This window comes from Muntiacus reevesi, chromosome 2 (genome assembly GCF_963930625.1).
Source record: "Muntiacus reevesi chromosome 2, mMunRee1.1, whole genome shotgun sequence".
Taxonomy (NCBI): domain Eukaryota; kingdom Metazoa; phylum Chordata; class Mammalia; order Artiodactyla; family Cervidae; genus Muntiacus; species Muntiacus reevesi.
Window position 1 is genome coordinate 121754018 of NC_089250.1, and position 20304 is coordinate 121774321.

General features: G+C 50.2%; 1 protein-coding gene across 4 annotated transcripts in view; it reads right to left on the minus strand.

The window, feature by feature from the left end:
- Window positions 1-20304, minus strand: part of ARHGAP22 (Rho GTPase activating protein 22) — a 139915-nt gene that overhangs the window by 82456 nt on the left and 37155 nt on the right. For 2 of the 4 annotated variants that reach the window (XM_065922762.1, XM_065922763.1), the window contains exon 3: window positions 18992-19079. The exons of the other annotated variants lie outside the window; for them this stretch is intronic. In XM_065922762.1, the coding sequence (XP_065778834.1) occupies window positions 18992-19079 (88 nt within the window). The remainder of the gene's footprint in view (window positions 1-18991; window positions 19080-20304) is intronic. 4 annotated transcript variants of the gene reach the window in all.

The following is a 20304-nucleotide window of genomic DNA, read 5'->3' on the forward strand; positions in this document are numbered from 1 at the left end:
CTGCCCAAGAGGGATTTTACAAAGCTCATTGTCTTTCCCGGAGTCTCACCCGCAGCCCTGCTCCCACCTGCTCTTTCTGCTTTTCTTTCTTTACTCCCCCAGCCCCAGGAGAAATGCAGCATGGGAAAGAGCAGGAGCCCACAGCCATGGTCCTGGGGGCTTTTGTTTCCTGTCCAGGTAGACCAGCTGCAGCAGCCCCTGCAGGGAGCAGAGGGTGGAGGCCACTTCCTGGCGGCTGTGATGGCGTCACACCTTTCTATGGGCTACGGGGCAGAGGTGGTCTCAGCTGCTTCACCAGGAGTCACCCAGTGGGATACCTCCTTCAGTAATAAAAGCTATATGTATTGAGCACCTGCTGTATGCCAAGCACTGAGCATTCTACATATATTAACTCAAACTCCACAAGAACACTATTAAAACTCCCGTTTTACTGATGGGGAAACTGAGGCACAGAGGTGCTAAGTGATATACCTGGGGTCCCACAGGTAGTAAGTGGAAGAGACAGGATTTGAACTGAGGAGCCTGGCTCCTGTGTGGCTCTTAACCTCTTGCAGTACGTGCAATCCCCTCAGCTCGGCATTCTGTTACAGACACTGCCCTAATGGCTAGTCTCCACAGTATTAGCAAAAATCCAGGAGCAAAGCATTTGCATAGGTGGGATCTGTGCACCTCTGAAGACTCCCAGTATCCCCACTTGCCCCTCCACCAGGAGCTTGGCCCACCTGCTGTTTGGTCTGCTTAGCTGAGGGCAGGGTGCTGTAACCTGGGGGTCAGTCAGTCCTGCTTGTGTTGTTACCATGCTGCTGCAGATACTGCCTGTGCAAGGGAGCGACCTCCGTTACCTGGGGATGCTCTGAATGTTCGCAGTGCTCCAGCCCCAAGGATTGGCGATTTGAACACACTGTATGTGTCATAGACACAACCCTGAGACCGAGTGTAGAAAACCCCACGTTACAGGCAAGGAAGCCGGCAGGTTAATCAGAAATTGATGCTGGCCGACATTACAAGACAACCACAAATCTCAGAGTCTTAACCCTATAAACAGACACTTTTGTGCTTCGGTTACCACCTCAAGTAGGTCAGCGTGAAGTGAGGGAATGAACGAGAGGGCTCCGCTCCAGGCAGTCTCGCAGGGACTCAGGCTCCTTCCAGGACCTAGAGTCCTCCCCTGGATCCTATCAGAGGAGGAAGGAGGGAACAGGGAGCTCTCGGGGGATTTTAGGGGCTGAGAGCAGCTTGCAGCCAGACTCCCACCCACATTCCACTGTCCAGAGTTCTGTCATGTGACCTGTCTTCCTGCGGGGGAGGCTGAAAAACTGCATGGCCACAGAAAAACGAGCTTGACTGCCACCCTGGGGCTCAGAGAACTGAGGTGCCTTGAGGGGCAGTTGGGCCAATTGGTGCCCGAGGCTGTGTCTGGCCTCTGTAGTGCCAGGACTGAAACGGAATTGAACTCCAACCTTCAAAGACCCTCAGTCTTTCCGTGGGGCATTGAATGGGGCTGAAGGTGCTGAAGGGCTGTGAGGATTAAGTGAGGCACTGAGAGATCAACGGAGTAAGTGCGTGCCCCGCAGCCTTCCCTCTCATAGTGTGGAACTGTGGCCAGGACTGCTGGGCAAGGGGAGGGGAGACGGTAGGGCCGGACTGGGAGAGTCTCAGCCCAGAGGAGAGAAGTGGGGATGACCGAGTCCACTGAGAGGGGTTCAAGTACTTCTGCTTGCTGCTGCCACCTAGCCGTGGAAAGAGAAAGGGCAGGACAACCTGGCTTCCCGATTCTGCTTCTGGTCGGTAAGCGTCCAGGCCACTTCTGTCCCATCCTGATGATCATCAGGTTTCTTAGCAGAAGCTGGCCTTGGCGATGTGTCTAAGGCATAGGTGCCAGGATGGATGAAATCCCCATTCCCCAAGGTTTTGCTGTGGAAATAGCAACTTCTCCAGGGTATTCTGCTCAGGCCTCAGGATTCCCCTCAACTAGAGGGCTCTCTGCCTGCCAAGGCAGGACCTCTAGGGTATACTCAATGGATAAAGAATCTGCCTGCAATGCAGGAGACACAGGAGACACAGGTTTGATTCCTGGGTTGGGAAGACATCTTACAGAAGGAAATGGCAACCCACAAATCCCATGGACAGGGGAGCCTGCCAGGCTCCAGTCCCAAGGGTCGCAAAGAGTCGGACATGACTAAAGGACTAAGCGCCAGGGTATGACTATGGCTTCCCTGGCCGAGTGCTACCACAGGGCTGCCCCCGGACGGTGGGCATAGGGCAGGCCCCTCCCAAGCTGGCCTTGTTGGTGGCAATGAGATTACAGCTGTGTGGGGATGGATTGCTGGGCATCATGGAAATATCCCCAGGGTATAAAGAGGGCCAGCAAGTCTATCCAGGGACACACAGCACCTCTGTAATATGACCTGGATGGGGAGAGAGTGCAGAAGCTAGTGTACTCCACTCTGTCAAATCACACACAGACACAGTTTCCAGGGCATGTTGGCCTCAGATAACCTGATCAGACCCAGTTCTAGTACCAAGGACCACCATTTTTCATCTCTCTAGGTACAGTTCCAGGTGGAGCTCACTAACACCAAAGTCTCTATTTCCATAGCAGCAGCATCCTTCCCACAGCCAGGTGTTGGTCCACTCAACAGGTCTCCTGACCACGATACCCCAAGAAGCATTTTTCGGACTATGGACTCCAACCCAATAAGGGGTCATGCAATCAACTCAATGGGTCTTAGCCTGTAGTTTTAAAAACAAGATAGAATCACAGAGTAGAAAGTGCCAGATGCATGGCATATAGAAACAGTACTGTCCTGTGAAACCCTTGCTTCCCTGTGTTCCTGAGCCCTCACAAGTGGGATGTAACATTTCTTGTTGTAATAAAAAAAAAAAGTAAAAACACGGTGGGGAGGTAGCCATCTCATTCCTTCCAGAAAGCCTGGACTCTTTGTGTAAATTAGTCCACACATTTCTCTTCCTCCCCATTTTTCCCCACGGATCCCACTTCTGCTGCATGCCAAAGAAGGGCAGGATTTTTGCCAAGCCACTCAAGGATACAAAATAGGACCCAGCACTACTAGGCACAAAAGGTCCCTGGTTAAGTACTGATCCCAGGATGCTGGGTGCCTACTTGTCTTGTATTTGCATCTCTAAGAAGACCACTTAAGTGACCCTTCACAGAACAAAGAAGGACAGCTTCTCTCAATTTAAAAGAAAAGAAAACCCTCCACGCTGCACATTCCTTCCTTGGAGGCTCCTGCGCAGTGGGCTGGTCTGGCAGCACTTGGTTCTGACACATCTGGTGGGTTGTTCGTTCCCTCTCCAGCATCATTCCTGAGGCAGTTATTTGTGGAGCGCCACTCTGTGCCAGACACGGGAAACCACAGACCCGAGCCCCCTGCCCGCTGCCCGACTCAGCCCAGCCTGCCTCTATGTGTGTGTGTGTGTGTTGAAGACAGCGGCTCCCAGAGGAAGGCACCCCCCACTGCAGGTGTGTTCTGGGGCCCACCTGCTCCAGCACTGCCGTGGTAGGTCAGAAAAGGCCTAGCTCTCCAGGATGCCTGGATTCTCATCATTCCTGCCCTGGGGGTGGGAGAGGGCCCTCACGTGTAGGAGCGCAGATGATGTACCGCTGCATCCTGCATTCCTGCCAAGGCCCATCAGGGTCATTACTGCCACCATCCAGTGAGGCTCAGGAGATGAGGTGACTGTTCAAGGCCAGTGCACGGCCAGGAAAAGCCATTCCTCTCCCGGGAGTCCTCTGGGGCTCCTGGGGCTCTGTTCTTCCCGCTGGGCCACTGGCAGCATTTGGAAGTGACCAGGCAGTGCCACAGACAGAGCAAATGAAGGGCCATAACTGGGGCAGCAGGCTGCTCAGATGGAGGGGCTGTGCAGGAGGATGGGGGACCCTCCGGGGAGGAGAGGAGGGAGGTGAGCCAGTCTTTGGGGTTGGGGGCCTTAAGAACGCAGGCTGAATTCTCCGGGCCAGTGAAAGTCAGTCCTGCTGCCAAAGGACCATTGCTCTGGCCACCTCACTCCTAACTGCATGACTGTCCCAGTTTGCCAGGGCTACTGTCAACAATTGCCACTAACTGGGTCCTTGCAACAACAGAAATCTGTTCCCTTAGAGTTTGGGAGGCTAGAAGTCCAAAATGGAGGTGTTGGCAGGACCATGCTCCCCTCTGCAGGCCCTAGGGAAGGCTATCCATGCCTCTCTGCTAGTTCTGGCATCGTGGGGAATCCTTGGCCTTCCTTAGCTTGTAGCTGCACCGCTCCAGTCTCTGCCTCATCCTCACATGACCTCCCCTGTGAGTGCTTGTGTGTCCAGATTTCTTCTCATAAGGACACGTCATTTAATTTAGGACGCACCCTATTCCAGATCTCATCTTAACTAATTGCATTGGCAAATAAGGCTACATTCCAAGACTTCCGCTGGACGTGAATTTCAGGAGGACAACGATGACCTCTCTAATGACCTTCCTTCTTTCCCAGCCACAGCCTCCCAGGCTCTGTGTCTGCTCATGCAAGTCTGCAGAAAAGCGTCAGGGGCAGCCGTGCCCTTGGGACCCAGGAAGGTGTCACTGACCTTGAGAAGAACTTCCACATCTGGTGGGGTGTTTTATTTAGTGGTTGTAACTCCAGTTTTTAACATTCTGGTATTCCAGAACAGTGTGATTTTAAAACACACTGAACTACAGGTATTTTGTGATACGTTTTTAAAAAATCGAAATCATTTACACTTGGGGAAATGCTTCAACAGAAGTTTGAATCCTGTAAGGAAAACTTATTTAGAAAGTGGTTTTCTATTCTTCCATAATCCACAGGGGGAAAAGACCAAGGTGCCTCTATCACAACAAAAATCCTTATTCTGGTTGAAAGACTTTCTAAACCAGTGGCCTTCAAGTGCAGCTGTTCCCTGTGACCCATCCACCAGACCCATGGAGTCACCTACCCAGGAGAACACTGCAGAAGGTGAGACACACTGGAAATGCTTTTTATGAAATACAACTGGGCTCATGATCAATTAAAAGATGTAGCCCCTGCTAACCAAAAAAAAAAAAAAAAAAAGTTAAAAAAACCCCTCTAGAATACTGAATAAGAAAAAAGACTATTTAAAGATAAAGTACTCAAAGGATAATATTAGTTTGAAATTTAGTTTAGAACAATCCCCTCAAAAATTTTATAGCAGTTAGAAAAAATGGGCACCAAAATATGCTCATGATTCAAAAATAACATCAAATAGTGTGATTTCATTTCAAGGGTCCACATTATTATTAAAATTTTCTTTGTTTTATAGGGCTTGGTTTATTATTTTTGAATAACATTTTATTAATTTCATCTACTAATAATTTTTATTAGAAGGGTAATACTTTTAACCTTTATATTTTATAGGTTTATGTTTTCATTTCATACTTTCCATATGCATATAATTTCTATTTGAAATGTATATTTAGCTTCACTGAAATTAACAATTTTATGTATTCTATATGCCTTTTGGTAGAAAGTGTTGATAACTAATGCCTATATTTTAGCAATGCAGGGAACAAACACCTGCATGCCTGTGTGTTATTTGGCTCTAGCAACCATAATTACTAACATCTTACTAATCAGCTACTGCTAACTATGTTCCAGGGACAAGGTTTAATGCTTTACATGAAGCTGCTTTTACTGAATCCATTTTACAGAAGAGACTGATGTTTAAGGGGTAATGTGACTCCCTCAGGACCCCAGACCTGGGCAGAGGCTGAACCAGAACTGAATCTCAGACAGCGTGATGGAACACCTCACCCTAAATTACAGCTGCACAGACAAATAAGTGGAGGCATCGAATGACTCAGTCAATACACAGTAACTATCATTTTCTAGCTATCTTTTCATTATCTACACTAGAGTTCACAGACTCAAACTTTTATAGAGAGATCAGACAGGTAAGGTGTACCAAAAAAGCAGGTGTCAGGGTGGGAGGAAGGCTGGGATGGGGCAGTAGGAAAAGGTGGGGATTCTGGCTAACTAGAGGATACTCAGGCTCTGTCAAAGGGGCAGCTACTACTGAGCTCCTGTTAACTGTTTGTAGGGGGAAAGCAGCCCCAATTTCACCCTATAGAAATCTACATTGAATGCATGCGTGCTAAGTCGTTTCATTAGTGTCCAACTCTTTGCAACCTTATGGACTGTAGCCAGCCAGGCTCCTCTGTCCATGGGATTCACCAGCTAAGAATACTGGAGTGGGTTGCCAAGTCCTTCTCTGGGAAATCTTCCTGACTCAGTGATCAAACCCACATCTCTTATGTCTCCTGCATTGGCAAACGGGTTCTTTACCACTAGCACCACCTGAGATCTATGGGTAAAATCTTTTGCATATAAAAATACTCCATGAACCAAACAAAATATATCTTATGGGCCAGAATCAGCTCTTGGGCAATCAGCCCTGGTTTACAGCTTGGGTTGTAGCCTGAGAACTAGATTCAGTGTCTTGTCACTGTTTGCCTCTCTCTACCATCACTTTCAGCTTCCTTCCTGCTTTTGAGTTGCTGCTTTTTCATAATTTTAGTTTATCAAACATCTTGAAAAGCCCAGCACCAGGTCCTGCGTGCACTGTTGTAAGTCCCTCTTTCAGGAGGTCGTAGTCCAGGGTTGAGTAGCACTGGTGCTGTTTCACTTGGGAGCATTGCTTTGCATTTTAACATGGACATGAATCCCTCAAGACATATTCCTATAACCCATATTCTGTTTCAGCAATTCTGGGTGGGGCCTGAGAATCTCCATGTCCAACAAGCTCCCAGATGATGCTGATACAGCTGGTCCACAGAACACACCTTGTTTAGGAAGGACCTAAAGAATAGCCCTGCGTCTAAAGAAGTTCCTGAGCTGAAGGCTCCCCATCAGAGGAGCCTCTATACCTGGGCTTGGCTTCCCAGAGGTGACCTGGGTCATCCAACTCCCCACCACTAATCCCCTGCCACATTCCTCCCCACATCCTAATTTATCTAGAGATTTAGTCTAGCTGAGATCACTCATAAAGAATTTTATCTACATCTTTGTTCTGAGCTGGCACTGAGCATACTGCACATCACCCTTTCCTATCCAGTATGCATATCTCTAGCTGAGGAATTTCTGTCTGCGCCCCTCCGTGTCTCAGAGCTGTGGTGCCCAGCACCCGCCTCAGCTCCTGCTGGCAGCCTAGGATGGGACCCTGAAGGGGGACTCCCCAGGATGGACCTCGGACTCCATCTTGTACTAGTCATGTGACTTTGGGCAAGTTACTCCTCTGTGCTTCACTCACCACATCTGTACAATGGGAGTGTACGGTCTACTCACTGGGTGTCAGGGAGGTTGAACCAATACATTGTATGGTGCCCTTCCCACTTCTATTTCTAAAAAAGAACTCAACAGATGACTTTAAGAATCTCACGTTGCTTGTGTCTCGTGGAAGATGTTAATATAGGAAACTTACTCCTATTGCTGTCCCAGGAATAACCAGTTGCTCTTGAAGGAATTAACAAGTCTCCTTGAGAGTGGACTTCTATTGCATCAGTCAGCAATCATGTTCCTGTCCCTGCTCTGGGTCAGGGCACGCAAGAGGCAGCCATACAGAAGGTGGGCAGACACACGAGCAGTCACCAGGGCTGCAGGAGTGCCGCACACAGGTGTCCGAGAAGTCATGAAGTATCAAATGAGCCGCTCAACACCACATTTGCCAATTTTCAAATAACATTCTCAGTGTTTGTTTTTTTTTTTTTTCAACTGAAATACTTCTGAGAAACAAGGGACCTGGTTGTTGATCAATCAGTAAACCATAGAATGGCCAGAAAGTCACAAAATTAGGAGAAAATACTGTATTTGTCATACTTTTTAATATAAACAGCTGGACCCATTCATTTAGGTCTAGAGACATTCTGGCTGAAAATGTATCTGGAAGTGGAGAAACATACTGAGACTATCGTTTGAAAAGGTTGCTAACTACTTTTTAAAATACGTTGATCCTTTGTTTCTTGATGGTAGACACCTTGCTATAATACTTGCTAAACTTTACCAAATACTTAACACAGGCTAGCATTGTCCTAAGATATAGATTATCATATCCTCAAAACACTATGGGATATGCACTTAAAAAAAGTTTTCTTTTGAAATAATTCCAGATTCACAGGAAATTGCAAGGAATTATACAGCAAGGTCCCATGCACTCTAAACCCAGCCTCCTCAAGTTTTAGCATCTTACATAACTACATCCCACCATTGAAACCAGGAAACTGATCTTGCACAATCAGTCCACAACGCTGACTCGGATTCTGCCATTATACACACTGGTGTCTGTGTGTGTGTGTGTGTGTGTGTGTACTGAGATGGGCGAGGGGTCTATATAGTTTTATCACACATGTAGTTACATGAAAGTATCACCACCATTAATATACTTAACTATACCATCAGACTAAGACTCCCTCTGCTCCCTCTGTATAGTCACATCCAACCGCTTCACCCCTACCCCTAAGCCAAGGATAAGACACTTTATTCTCATTTTATATATGAGGAAACTGAGACACAGAGAAGTTAGCAACTTGACCAAGTGCACGTAGTTAAGTTCTGGGTCTGTTTTTTTTAAAAAAAAAAAAAATATATATATATATATATATATTTATTTGGTTGCATTGGGTCTTAAAATAGTCACAGCACACAGGCTTTTTCATTGTGGTGCACAGACTCTCTAGTTGTGGCACTCAGGCTCAGTAGTTGTGGCATCTGGGCTTAGTTGCTCTGCAGCATGTGGGATCTTATCTCTCTGACCAAGGATCGAACCGGCAACCCCTGCATTGCAAGGTAGATTCTTAACCACTAGGCCACTAGGGAAGTCCCTGGGTCCAGTTTTTGAACTCTGTCATTAAAGAGACTCATTGTGGGGAGGGGTCTGCAGGAAGCATGTGGAGTCTGGAACAGCTTCCTAGATCCTTGATCTCGGCCTTGAATGGAGAAACTGCATTACTTACAGTGGGGGAGGGCTGGAACATCAGATGCCATGGAAGCGAAACTGAGGGCTCGAGAAGCCCTGCTCCCTGCAACATCGAATCCAGGTATCACAGTCACTGGCCTGGGTTTCTGGGACCTCACTTTGACTCTATCATCTTTATCCCTGAATTGCTGCTCCCTCTCTCTGTCCTTTCTTAGTTGGCCATCAACCCGGCAGTCATTCTGGATTCTACTTCCAACATCCTGTCCCTCACCAGAGTCTGAACATTTCACCTCCCAGCCATCCTCCACCCTCCTGGCCTCTGCTTGGTTCTAACTTGAGCAGTCCCTGCTGCTCTATTAAAATACCGCACCATGGCCTGCCACCCCCCGACCCCGACCCCCGCAACACTGGTTCTGGGTCCCTCTTGTTACCCCCTGCTCAATCCAGTCTTTTCACTGTTGCTAAACATGATCATAACTTTCCCCTGTGGTTCCTCATTGCTTATAAGACTGTCCACATGCCAAGGCTCTCTGGGATCTAACCAAGCGAATGGCTCAGAGTTAGCCAAGCTGTTTCCTGCCCCAGGATACTGGCATAACTGTGCGTGTCTCCTCCAGGGCTCCCCATCAAGGCCAGACACAGAGCACTGGGCTGAAGTTGGAGATGTGAATCCTTGCATCTAAGGAGACCTAAGTCTGATGAGAGAAACATAACCGCCCACAAAAGAAAAGAAGGTAAAAAACCAGGAGGTACTTTTCAAATCATGCATGAAAGGTGAAACCACAGAAGCAAGTGCAGGTTTGAATGAGAAGCCCCAGTATGGGAGAAGGTGGGTCATCTGGCTGGAATAAGGACGACAGTGGCAAGCCTAGAGCTGGACACACGCACCTCTCCCAGCCAGGGCACGACACTTCCTGGAGGCCCCACAGGCCATGCAGGTGGCCCTCACAGAAAGCTGTGGGTTAGAGAGTCAGGAAGAATGTCATACCTGCCGAGGTGAAGTTGAGCCAGTGCACCGGGGTAAGGACCGTGTTACACACTTAGGAAGCCAGGCTAGGCTGCCTGGTGGCAGACAGCCCTGGTGGGCCTCTAAAGATTCTTTCTGATTGGCTCGTACAAGAGACAGCTTCAGTCCAATCACCTAATGGACCACAGTCTTGACTTGCAAGCATGCAGGTGGCACCTCCCAGGTCAACATTCCCGGATGCCCTCTGTGGATGCCAGGAGATCCACTTAAAGTACCCCTTGCCTTAGCGGTTTAGGATGTGGGAGAAGTAGAGACTTGCAGCAAATTCAGGAGCATTTCTATCAACAGGACCAAAAGGAGAGGACAGAGGGAAGCAATGGCCTTGGACCCAGGGCCAGGGATGGACGGAAAGAACATGGGGCAGTGATGGGTGGTGTACACTCAGCCCCTGGAGAAGCTGTACCCCTTCTGGGTGCCAAGTTTATGGATGGAGTAAGGACACTGGTAAGATGTGGACTGAATTTATTTATGACTGGAGGCTCCAAGGGCTAGTGAATTTGTAAGAAGAGGTCAACAAGAGGTGTTAGGCTGCATTCACAGGTTGGAGCCTAGTGCAAAAGAACAGACAGGTTCTGCATTTACATCCAGAGGCCCACAGTCAGGGCTGGCTTCAGGGGCCTGTGACCAGGGCAGGTGCAAAGGATACCCCCTGGGAAGGACCCTGTGCTAGGCATTTGGTGTTCTTTGTTGCCTGTCTTGAGGTTGTCAATCATTTTGTCTTTAAATTTGTATTTTGTAAGTGAGGTCTGATGGGCCGCTGGAGTGTGTTCAAGGGCTTGGAACCTCAGCTCTCCTGTGGTTGGTCCTGCCCCTGAGCCTCCTGCCTCCAGGGATGCTCAGCCACCCCCTGCCTCCTGGTGCCCCCGGCCAGCAGCACAGCTCTGCTTCCCCCCAGTGACTGCTGCCACCCCTTCCCCTAGTCTGACGGAGGGCTGGGGTCAGGAGCACATGCCCGGCAGAGTCTCAGGGTGGAGCACGGTGGTGACAGTCCCTGGCTTGGCTGACATGGTATAGTGTCACGGGGTAGGGCATTGGGCTGTGGGAAAGAAGATGTTGGGGTGGACTTTCTTGTCCAGGATGGGGCATGGCACCATGGTCCAGTGGCTGTTGGGAGGGAGACCCGGCAGCTGATGGGCATGTACACTGCACCTTGGGGGACCCTGGGTGCCTGTGAGTGGTCTCCTCTTATCCCACGAATATCCCCATGCCCAAGGGAGTGTGCTATTTAAATAGCAAATAAAAAACCCCATGCCTGGTCTGTCTGTGGCCCCCATGAAGCACAGCTACACCTGCTCCTGCGTTGCAGCATTTCACATCTGCTTGTCTGGCCATGAAGCCCCTTGGAGCCGTCTTCCCTCCACAGTGGAGCAGCTCAGCCTTGCTTGCATTGGACCCTCCTAGCACAGTGCCAGATCATCACGTCCTTTATTCCAGACTCATGTCTCCATGAACAGAGCCTCTGGGCTCCTCACTGCCCCTCCACTGTGCTCAGGACCAAGTACATAAATTGTGTGGCCTACTGCAAAGTAAAACTGCAGGACTCTGTCTTCAAAAAGCAGGAAAAAACACCGTTAAGGGCATTAAATATGAAATTTCTCCCTTTCTTCCATGAGCTCCCGTTCAAACTGTCTAATTATCCCAGGCCAGCAACAGTGGCATTATCTGGGAGCATGTTAAAAAAACACATCCCCCAGCCCCATCCTAGATCTTGGAACCTGTAACTTTGGGGATGAGCCTAGTACCCAGGGTTTTTGACGAGCGCTGCAGGGGCTTGGATATACAGGAAAACTTGAGAACAACTGCTGGACGGCTGGAATTTCTTTTGAAAGTCACAAACTAAAGAAATGTGAAGTTTGCTTGTATATGGCAGATAAAAGACAAGTTGAAAGATAGGGAGAAAGGGAGGGAGAGAGAGAATGAGGAGAGAGGAAGGAAAGAAGAGAGAGAAAAAGAAAGAGAGGAGGGAGGGAGGGAGGGGAGAGAGAACCGGCTGGTGGAGAGTGCATGTCCTCTGCACGTCCACATATCTTAGTTCACTTGATGTTCACAGCTTTCTTGCCAAGTAGGTAGTTTTATTTCTACTAGCAGAAGATGAAAATGAGACAGAGAGAATGCAAGCTACTGGCCCGAATTCTTGGCTTTAGTGAGTGGGGGAGCTACAATGTGAATCTCAATATCTGACTCCAAAACCTCAGCGTCCCCCCAGTCCCTCTGCTCCTCCTCCCCCACCCCCTTCATTTTTGGAGCACCTGTTGAGCACCTGGGCTTCCCAGGTGGCACAGTAGTAAAGAATCCACCTGCCAAGAAGGAGACACTGATTCGATCCCTGGGTCGTGAAGATCTCCTGGAGGAGGAAATGGCAACTCACCGCAGTATTCTTGCCTGGGAAAATCCCATGGACAGAGGAGCCTGGAGGGCTACAGTCCTTGGGGTCACAAAGACTCAGACATGATTTAACAACCAAACAGCAACAGCGATGAGCTATTCTCTGTCAGGCATGACATCCAGTTGCCTCCTCATCCAGGCCTCCACCGTGCGGTACGGCTCTACCAGACACATGTGACTGCTTGGAATACAGCTGGTGTAACTGAGCCAGGGGATTGTCAATTTCATTACAAATGTGGCTTGCTTTGTATTTCTATCGAACAGGGCTGCTCTAGAACGTGATTTTGGCCAAAGGGATGAACTGTAACTTCCTCTGCAAGAGAATGTACTTCCAGGAACACCAGTGGGGGTCCCCCGTACCTGGTCTGGTGTTTAGTTAAGAAAAGTGAGGTTAAGACAGGAGGGCTAGACCACAAAGCAGGAAAGTACCGGAAACCACTCTCGTATTTGTTGATTCTCCCACCCTCAGGGGTGGTGAGTGAATTGCTCATCTAATTTCATTTCCAGTCATTACCCATCGTCTGGCACGCCGCAGGCAAACTCAGCGGGGCCACACGGGGTCAGGCTGATACGCTGGCTGGCTGGTACCAGGTGCCGAGATAGGTTGAGCTCGGCATCCCGCTCAGGAGGTGGCTAATGAGATGAGTGATGCTCCAGGGATGTCAGGAGCACCGTATCAGTCTACTTCTACAGAGTGATCTGTGTGTGCTGGCTTTACTTCAAGGTCAGGCCATAGAGATAGCAGGCAGCAGAGATAGCAGGCAGCAGTTCTCCTATCTGCTCCAAGCTGCAGGCGAATAAGGATGGGTAGCTGTAAGCTCAAGGCTTTAGAGAGGCTTCAAAGACCCAGTGCAGCCCTAAGAAATTGCTGGAACCCATTCTTCTGGGGGAAGCTTGGTTGTGGAAGGCTATTCTCCTGGGGCAGGTAGACACCTCGGAGGCCTCCTCATCTTACAGTTGGGGAAACCAAACCAAGGACATCTGCTCTGGCTGCCCCCAGAAAGTTAGAGGCTGAGCTGGGTCTGTCGTTGTTGTTGTTTAGTCGTTAAGTACTGTCTGATTCTTTGCGACCCCATGGACTGTAACCTTCAGGTTTCTCTATCCATGGGATTTCCAAGGCAAAAATACTGGAGTGGGTTGCCATCTCCTTTTCCAGGGGCTCTTCCCGATCCAGGGATCAAACCCGCCTCTCCTGCATTGGCAGGTGAACTCTTTACCACTGAGCCAACAGGAAAGCCTGGGCTGGGTCCGGGACCCACCTAAACAGACCTCAGAGGCATGTGCATGATCAGGATCCCCTTGCAAAGAACTTGGCACATGAGCTTGGAACTACACAGGAAGAATTAGAGCTTGACTTTAATCAGTTCAGCTTCTGAGTTGCCCCCTCCCACCCTGCTCACTGGTGAGCATTCTGGCAGGGGAGGGTGGTCTCCTCCATGGACACTGTCTGTGGCAAGGGTCGGGGCAGAGGGTGGCAATGAGGAGTGGCAGTTTACCTCATCTCCTGCCGGGTCCCTGCAATCCCCTACCTCCCAATCACTACATCAGTGGCTTTTCTAACATACAAATCTGGTTTTAACCATCCCTCCTGCTTGCTAAAGATGTGCAGTGGCTAAGTCCAAGCCTCTTTGTCCAGCATCTAAGGCCCTTTATGGCCAGACCCCCACCTTCCTTTCCACTGCGGTTCTCTACACACCACATCTCCTGCACAGCCTACTTCTGCTCTCTGTGCCATTGTGTACTCTCTCCTCCCTTCTGGACCATTCCAGGGCTGATCTTCTCTTGTTTGCTCAGCTGGGTCATTTCCCCTTCCCTGTCAAGGCTTAGCCTGAGTGAAATCTTCCCCAACCACCCAGGTGAGCCACCCCCACCCTCTGCTCTGGGCCCTCAGCCCCATGGATACCCTTGTTGGGGCATGCATCAAACGGTATTGGGATTGATAACTTACAGGTGATGGCTAAGCGGGAACTGTGTTGCTATCATTAATAATAAGGATAAACAGACAGACTGCAGAGAGTAGGGAAGAATGAAAAAAAATATCAGAGTCAATGCTGAGCCAGGCCCTGGGCTCTTACTGCGTCCTCACCAAGCCCAAGGCACTTGGCTTTATAATCTCCAAGTTATAAGTGATGAAATGGAGGCACGGGGACATTGAGTGACTTGTCCTAAACCAGCAGGCCCTGGGTGGCAGGGACGGGCTTCTGACCAGTTCTTCCTTTGGAGACTTTGGAGAGAACGGTTGGGAGCTGGTCAGAGCTGGGTGCTGTGGGGACATATGTCCTGCTGGGAGACTCAGAGAACAGGCACAAACAGTGGGATGGCACATGGGCTCAGCCTCCGACTCTCTCCCCTGGAACCTTCCTTTCCGCGTGCAGATGCCTGCCTCTAGGGAGCAGAGGCATTGCTGGCAAGCCTGGGTTCAACCCACCATCTCCCCAACTTCCACAGGGTGCTACTGTTCACTCTCTTCATACCTCAGCCCCCAGTGCCTGGGTGGAACTGAAAACCCAGGGCCTCAAAGCCATCCCCACCCAGGCCTGTTGCCTGCCCATCCAGTGTCTGGGGAGTAGGTGGGGGTCCCAAACAGTATGTTAGGGGGAGGGTACCTGCCAGACCTCTGAACTGGGCAGTGTCCCCCACCAGAGCTTCCAGTACTTTATCTTGAGAAATGGGGTCTGCAGGGCCCAAAGCAGATAGGCGCTCTGCGATGGGAACCAGGTCCAGATGTCAGAACAGCATGACCCCCTGTGCATCTTCCTCCTGCTCCAGAAGACAGCACCGTCCTGCTCTGAGATTCTGGGCAGCCGTTCACATCTCACCTGGGTTATCCTCAGTTCTGCACACTGCGGTCCTCGCCCTCCAGGAGGAAATGCTGCCTGGAAAGGGACCCAGACTTGGGGCCTTGGTGTGGATTTGCAGAAAGAGTCATGATCAGTATGACACTTGGCCCCCAGAGAAATAGCCAAGGACTCTGATGCAGAGTACCTCCTCTCTCTTCCCTGGAAGCACCTGAGTTCAGTTTGGCAGGAGTAGGAGTGGGGTCCTTGTGCCTACCAGGGGTAGGTTCACAGCCTAAACAAAGCCACTCGGACCTCAGACCCTGAGCCATCGTCACCACCTGGACTGAAGAGAGCGGCGTCCCCGATGCAGCCCTCCCTGCACGGAGCCCCTCGCACTCTCTGTTTCTGGCTCTGGGGGGGCCTGCGCAGCCCTGCTGCTGCCCCTTCCACACCTACCTCTTCAGCTTCCCGGGGGTTGATTCTGCATGGCCTCATAGCTTCTGGCTATTTCCCCTTTGCCTACATTGGTCAGAACTGGCTTCTGCCACCTGCCACTGGGGACTCTGGAAAGATACGCCCAGCAACAGAGGAGCGATGATAGTCCAGCAGTCACTTGCCAGCAAGACTTAGGGCTACCATCTGAATCCCTGTAGTCAGTGGGCTGTGGTAGCATCAGGCTCATACCAGAAGGATGTTAGCAACGAGTTATACTGCTTTACGGATCACCTAACTCGGGGTACCAAACACGAGCATCTTGTGAGTTTAGCAGCTTTTTGTCCAGAGCACCACAGCAGGCCTCTCCTCCCTACTCTAGCCTGTAGATTCAGAGGAAGGCCTGTGTTTGGCCTATGGCCAGATGCCTGGTAGGCCAACAGGATCAAGTCAACACAGGGCAGACAGCTCTCAAAAGGCTGAGAGGGCTGGGTTTTGCCTGACAACTTGGGGCTGGAGAAGAGGTCCAGGTGGGAAGGAGACCCAGGGTCCTTGAATCCCAGCTCCTTCCGGGGGCCTGACTCCTTCAGGCCTGACCCAGGAGCCAGCCTTGGAGTGCCGGTGGAGGTCAGGTTTCTGCGGCTAGAACTGGCTCAAGCTGCAGCCCCACTATTTGGTGACTGTCGGTGTTTGTCAAGAATCAGAGGTGCTGCCTGGCTGAGAAGGCTGGGGGCTGCCTGGGGGAGGAGCTGGAGGACACGCGCAGCCGGCATAGAATTGGCATGTCTCTCCACTAGATGGCGCTCACAGTATAATTTTTCCTCATTTAAAATTCTATCTTGATAAAAAGTTGTGATTCTTTTTAATACCGCTGAAGAGCACAGATGACTTAAAATTCATGTGACTGATCTCATGCATTTTCATTCCTGTGTTTCTGTCACGTGTCCAAGAGTTGTCACGTTTCCCTGCCTCTGGGGTACTGGGTGTGGCCGACACGCACCACTGCCTGGCTTTCCCGGGCCAGAAAAATGCATCCAGTGCAGGTGATCAAGTCTTCCCTTTTCAACTCTCCCCAAAGGTTGTGTGGACCCCTCACCACCTACCACCTGATCCGCTTTCCCCGAGTTGTCTCACAGCTGCCCTCACCATCGTTCCAGGCCTTCAGGAGTGGTTCAAAGGCAAGAGGACAGAGACAGGCAGGCAGTGCTTGGAACCTGCATACATCTGGTGCTTCAACCATTGCTGTGCTTGGGATAAAGGAGTGTGGGGAGCCTTGATTCCCTCCCTAGACCTCTCCGGCCCAGGTAGGGAAATTACCAGACGTGTACGAGGTGCCTGTGTTGGAGGACTTTGGAAGTCAGACTTTCCAGGTACAAGTCTTGACTCCACTGCCATCCAGCTGTGTGTTGTTGGGCAAGTGACCAAATCTTTTTAATCCCCAGTGTCCTTTTTTATAGACTGGGCATGGAAGCACCCCTTACCTTAGTGGGATGTCTTGAGTATTATGGCAGCAGAATAATGGCCCCACAAAGGTGTCCACATTCTAATCCTTAGAACCCTAAGGCCAATCATCCCTAAGTTGAATATGTTACCTTACATGGCAAATGGTCTTCTCCCCACAGAGTCCAAGAAATCTTTGTAAGCAGCTCTGACCAGATAAAGAGCATGCACACCTGTGATCATTCCCATCTGGTCCCTGGGGCACATGCCTAGGGTCTTTCTGGATTTATCATGGTGCATATTGACCTCTACCTTTTGGTTCTGGCCTCATCTCACTCCCCCCCCAAGTCCCAGGCCCAGGCCCCTGGCCGTTCCCCCAAGACTTCCTTCCATGAATCCAGCTCCTCCTCCCCTACACTGGGGGCCCTGCCTGCCTCAGTCCTCTCTGTCATTTCTTCTCTACCTTCTCAGCAGAAGGTACCTTCTCTACTTGACTCCTGTTCCAGAGTCAACCAAGCCTCTATTTTTCACTCCATACCCTGGGGTCCCTCTGTTGCCACCTTCCAATGTGCACTTTCAGCACCAAGATTCTAGATGAAATAGTCAAATGAAACCATGGGTACTTGTTATTTTCAACATGGAGCATGCAGTTGGGAGGGTCTCCCTGCACTTAACCTGCAGACTGTGTCCTGGAGCTCCCAGTATGGACAGAGCAAAGGTGAATACTGGCTGTCCCAGGCTTGGATCCATTCACTTCCGCTCCTAATGTGCCATAGCTTGCTGGGCTGATCTGTGCCTGGGCTGACCTCTCCCGTGGCCAGGTCACTTCGTCAGAGTGGTTGGGTGGCCGTGCCACTTGGGACCGTACATGTACTGGCTCACGGATGCCAGTGAGGCCCTGGCACACTTGGTCCACAGCCACGACTTCCCAGAAGAAAGTAAAAATTCAGATGGCACATGATAGGATGTGATGATGAGCTGCCTGTAACTGACGCTTTTGGTGCCCTTCCCAGACCCCCCAACACTCGCTTGTTCCCATCCACACTGGCGGGCCCTTTCCTTAAGTACCTGCATCTTTGCCTAAAGACTTTTTCTGAATGCAGGGAACTTGGCCAAGTGCAGGCAGGCCGGAAATGCCAGAGTCAGCCTCCCATGGAGCAGCTCTCAGTGAATGGCTGGTGGGAGTTGGTGGGTAGACCTGCAGCCCTCTCACTCGTTGGGTGAAACGCCTCTGAATCCTTCCATTGGAGCTGAGCCGCGGTACTCACGGCAGCACTAGCTTACTAGTGCACCCTGCTGGCTCTTCCCTCTTCCTGCTCCTTTCCCCGTCATCTGCACTTTCATCTCCAGAAAATCACTCAGCTTCCTTGTCTGAGGCTCTGCTTCTAGGACAGGTCAAACTTAGTAAAACGCCACCTCTCTGTAGAAGCTGGCCCGTCTGTAAATAGACTGATTCATTTGCAAGACGCATTGACTTAGTAAGAATCACATTTTAAAATTGGGAACTTTAAAAACCTGTTTTGTAACTGCAAATATAATAGCAGTTCTTTGAGTTAAATTATTTCCCTACCTCTCAGTTTTCTGTTCGGGGATTCATGATAGAGCTTATCTTAATGCTCTAAACCTATGCTCATGGTTTTCCTTAGACTTATTTTCATGTGACTCAGATACTGTGTTTGGACCTTCACTCTAAGGCATCCTCATTGATTGCTTTCCTCTCTTGTTTCATTTTGAATTTTAAAATCCACATTTTCCTCTCATCAAAGCTAACTACCTAGATAACTGATTGAGTTTTCAAAATTCTCCCCAAATTTACAATATCGTCTAGATTTGACCCGAATCTCTGAATTGTGCTCAGAGTCAGAGCTCACTTTTGTGCAGAGAGGAGTGTTGTAAAGATGGCCCTTCCCAGGCCAGAGCTGCGGTGACACCCCCACTGGGGCCACCAGGGCCAGCGCCAGCACAGAGCTGAAGGGTGCTCAGGCCTACCTGGGCTGATCTCAAAAAGGTGCTTTCCTGGGTCCTCGGGGCCAGGAAGAAGTTCAGTCACCTGGGTCCCTTGTAGAGAAATAAAGCCCTAAACAGAGAAAAAAACATAAACATGAGATGGCTGGGAAAGGGCCTCTGTGGTCAGGGTTCTGGGGGGAGGGAGAAGCTGAGGGTCAGAGTCCCAGTCCCCCAGGCCCTGGCTGGGTAGGTTGGGAGCAGCACAGGCCTCCTCTCCATGGCAGGGATGGGGTACAGAGGAGGCCCTGCATGGGGACCCCACTCAAGTGGAATGGCATTACTTCTAACACTCTTGGAGGTACTTGACTCACAGGAGACTGCCCAGGGTTATCACTCTTCTGGTTAAGGCACCAGTAAGCATCTGGTAAGCCCGTCAGCAGCAGGGAAGGAGACTCCACATTAGGGGGGCCCCCTGTACCACTGTGCCCATTTTAGGTTTTCGGAGGCAGGAGTTTTAGGTGGGAGAGAGTCCAGGAGAGGAAGGCTTCTTACATGTAACTGTCCAGGAGGTGACATGGGGGAAGAGATCTGTATGAGCCCAGCCGGGCCCCCTCCTGGCTGGGTGAGACTTCATTTCTTTACCCATTACATGGGCGTCAGCTAGCTTGCAGAAGGTACCCAGCACAAATCATGCCTCAAGCCCGGTATATCCCTGTGTGTACATTACAGGGGGTGGGGCCCTGTGGGGCCCACCCTCTTCTCTAATGCTGAAATCTGGTAGCCAGGCTGAAAGACGCAGAGAAAGAGCATGGGATATAGAGACCTGCAGGTTGGGTTTGAGCCTCTGTGCTGCACTTCTAGGCTGGGTGACTCCTTAACCTCTCTGAACCTCAGTTTGCCTGTCTGTACAATAGGATAGTAACTCCCACTTCTCAGGGGCACTGAGATACCAGATTCCTGTTGAAGAAATCCTATTCTAAACAACAAAGTGCTGTTATAACCATCTTGACTCACCCTGTCCCCACACACGGGGCTAGGAAGGACCTCCTTCATCCCCTTTCTCGGTGTTAGTAACTGATGTCCACTGAGGCCTTTCATTCATGCTCAGATTTGTTCAACTCAGACTACATACAGCTCTAACTACACGTTATTGGTTCTCTCCATGGGAAATTCATTTTCAACTCCATACCTACAATCTAACTACCAGGGTTCAGATCCTGGCTCATCTACTTCCTGGCTGTGTGACCTCAGGCAAGTTGTTTAACCTTTCTGCGCAACCTCCCAATTTCCTTACCTAAGAAGTAAGAATAATAATAGTCCTTTGTCAGGCTGTTTGTGAGCACCAAGTGAATTAG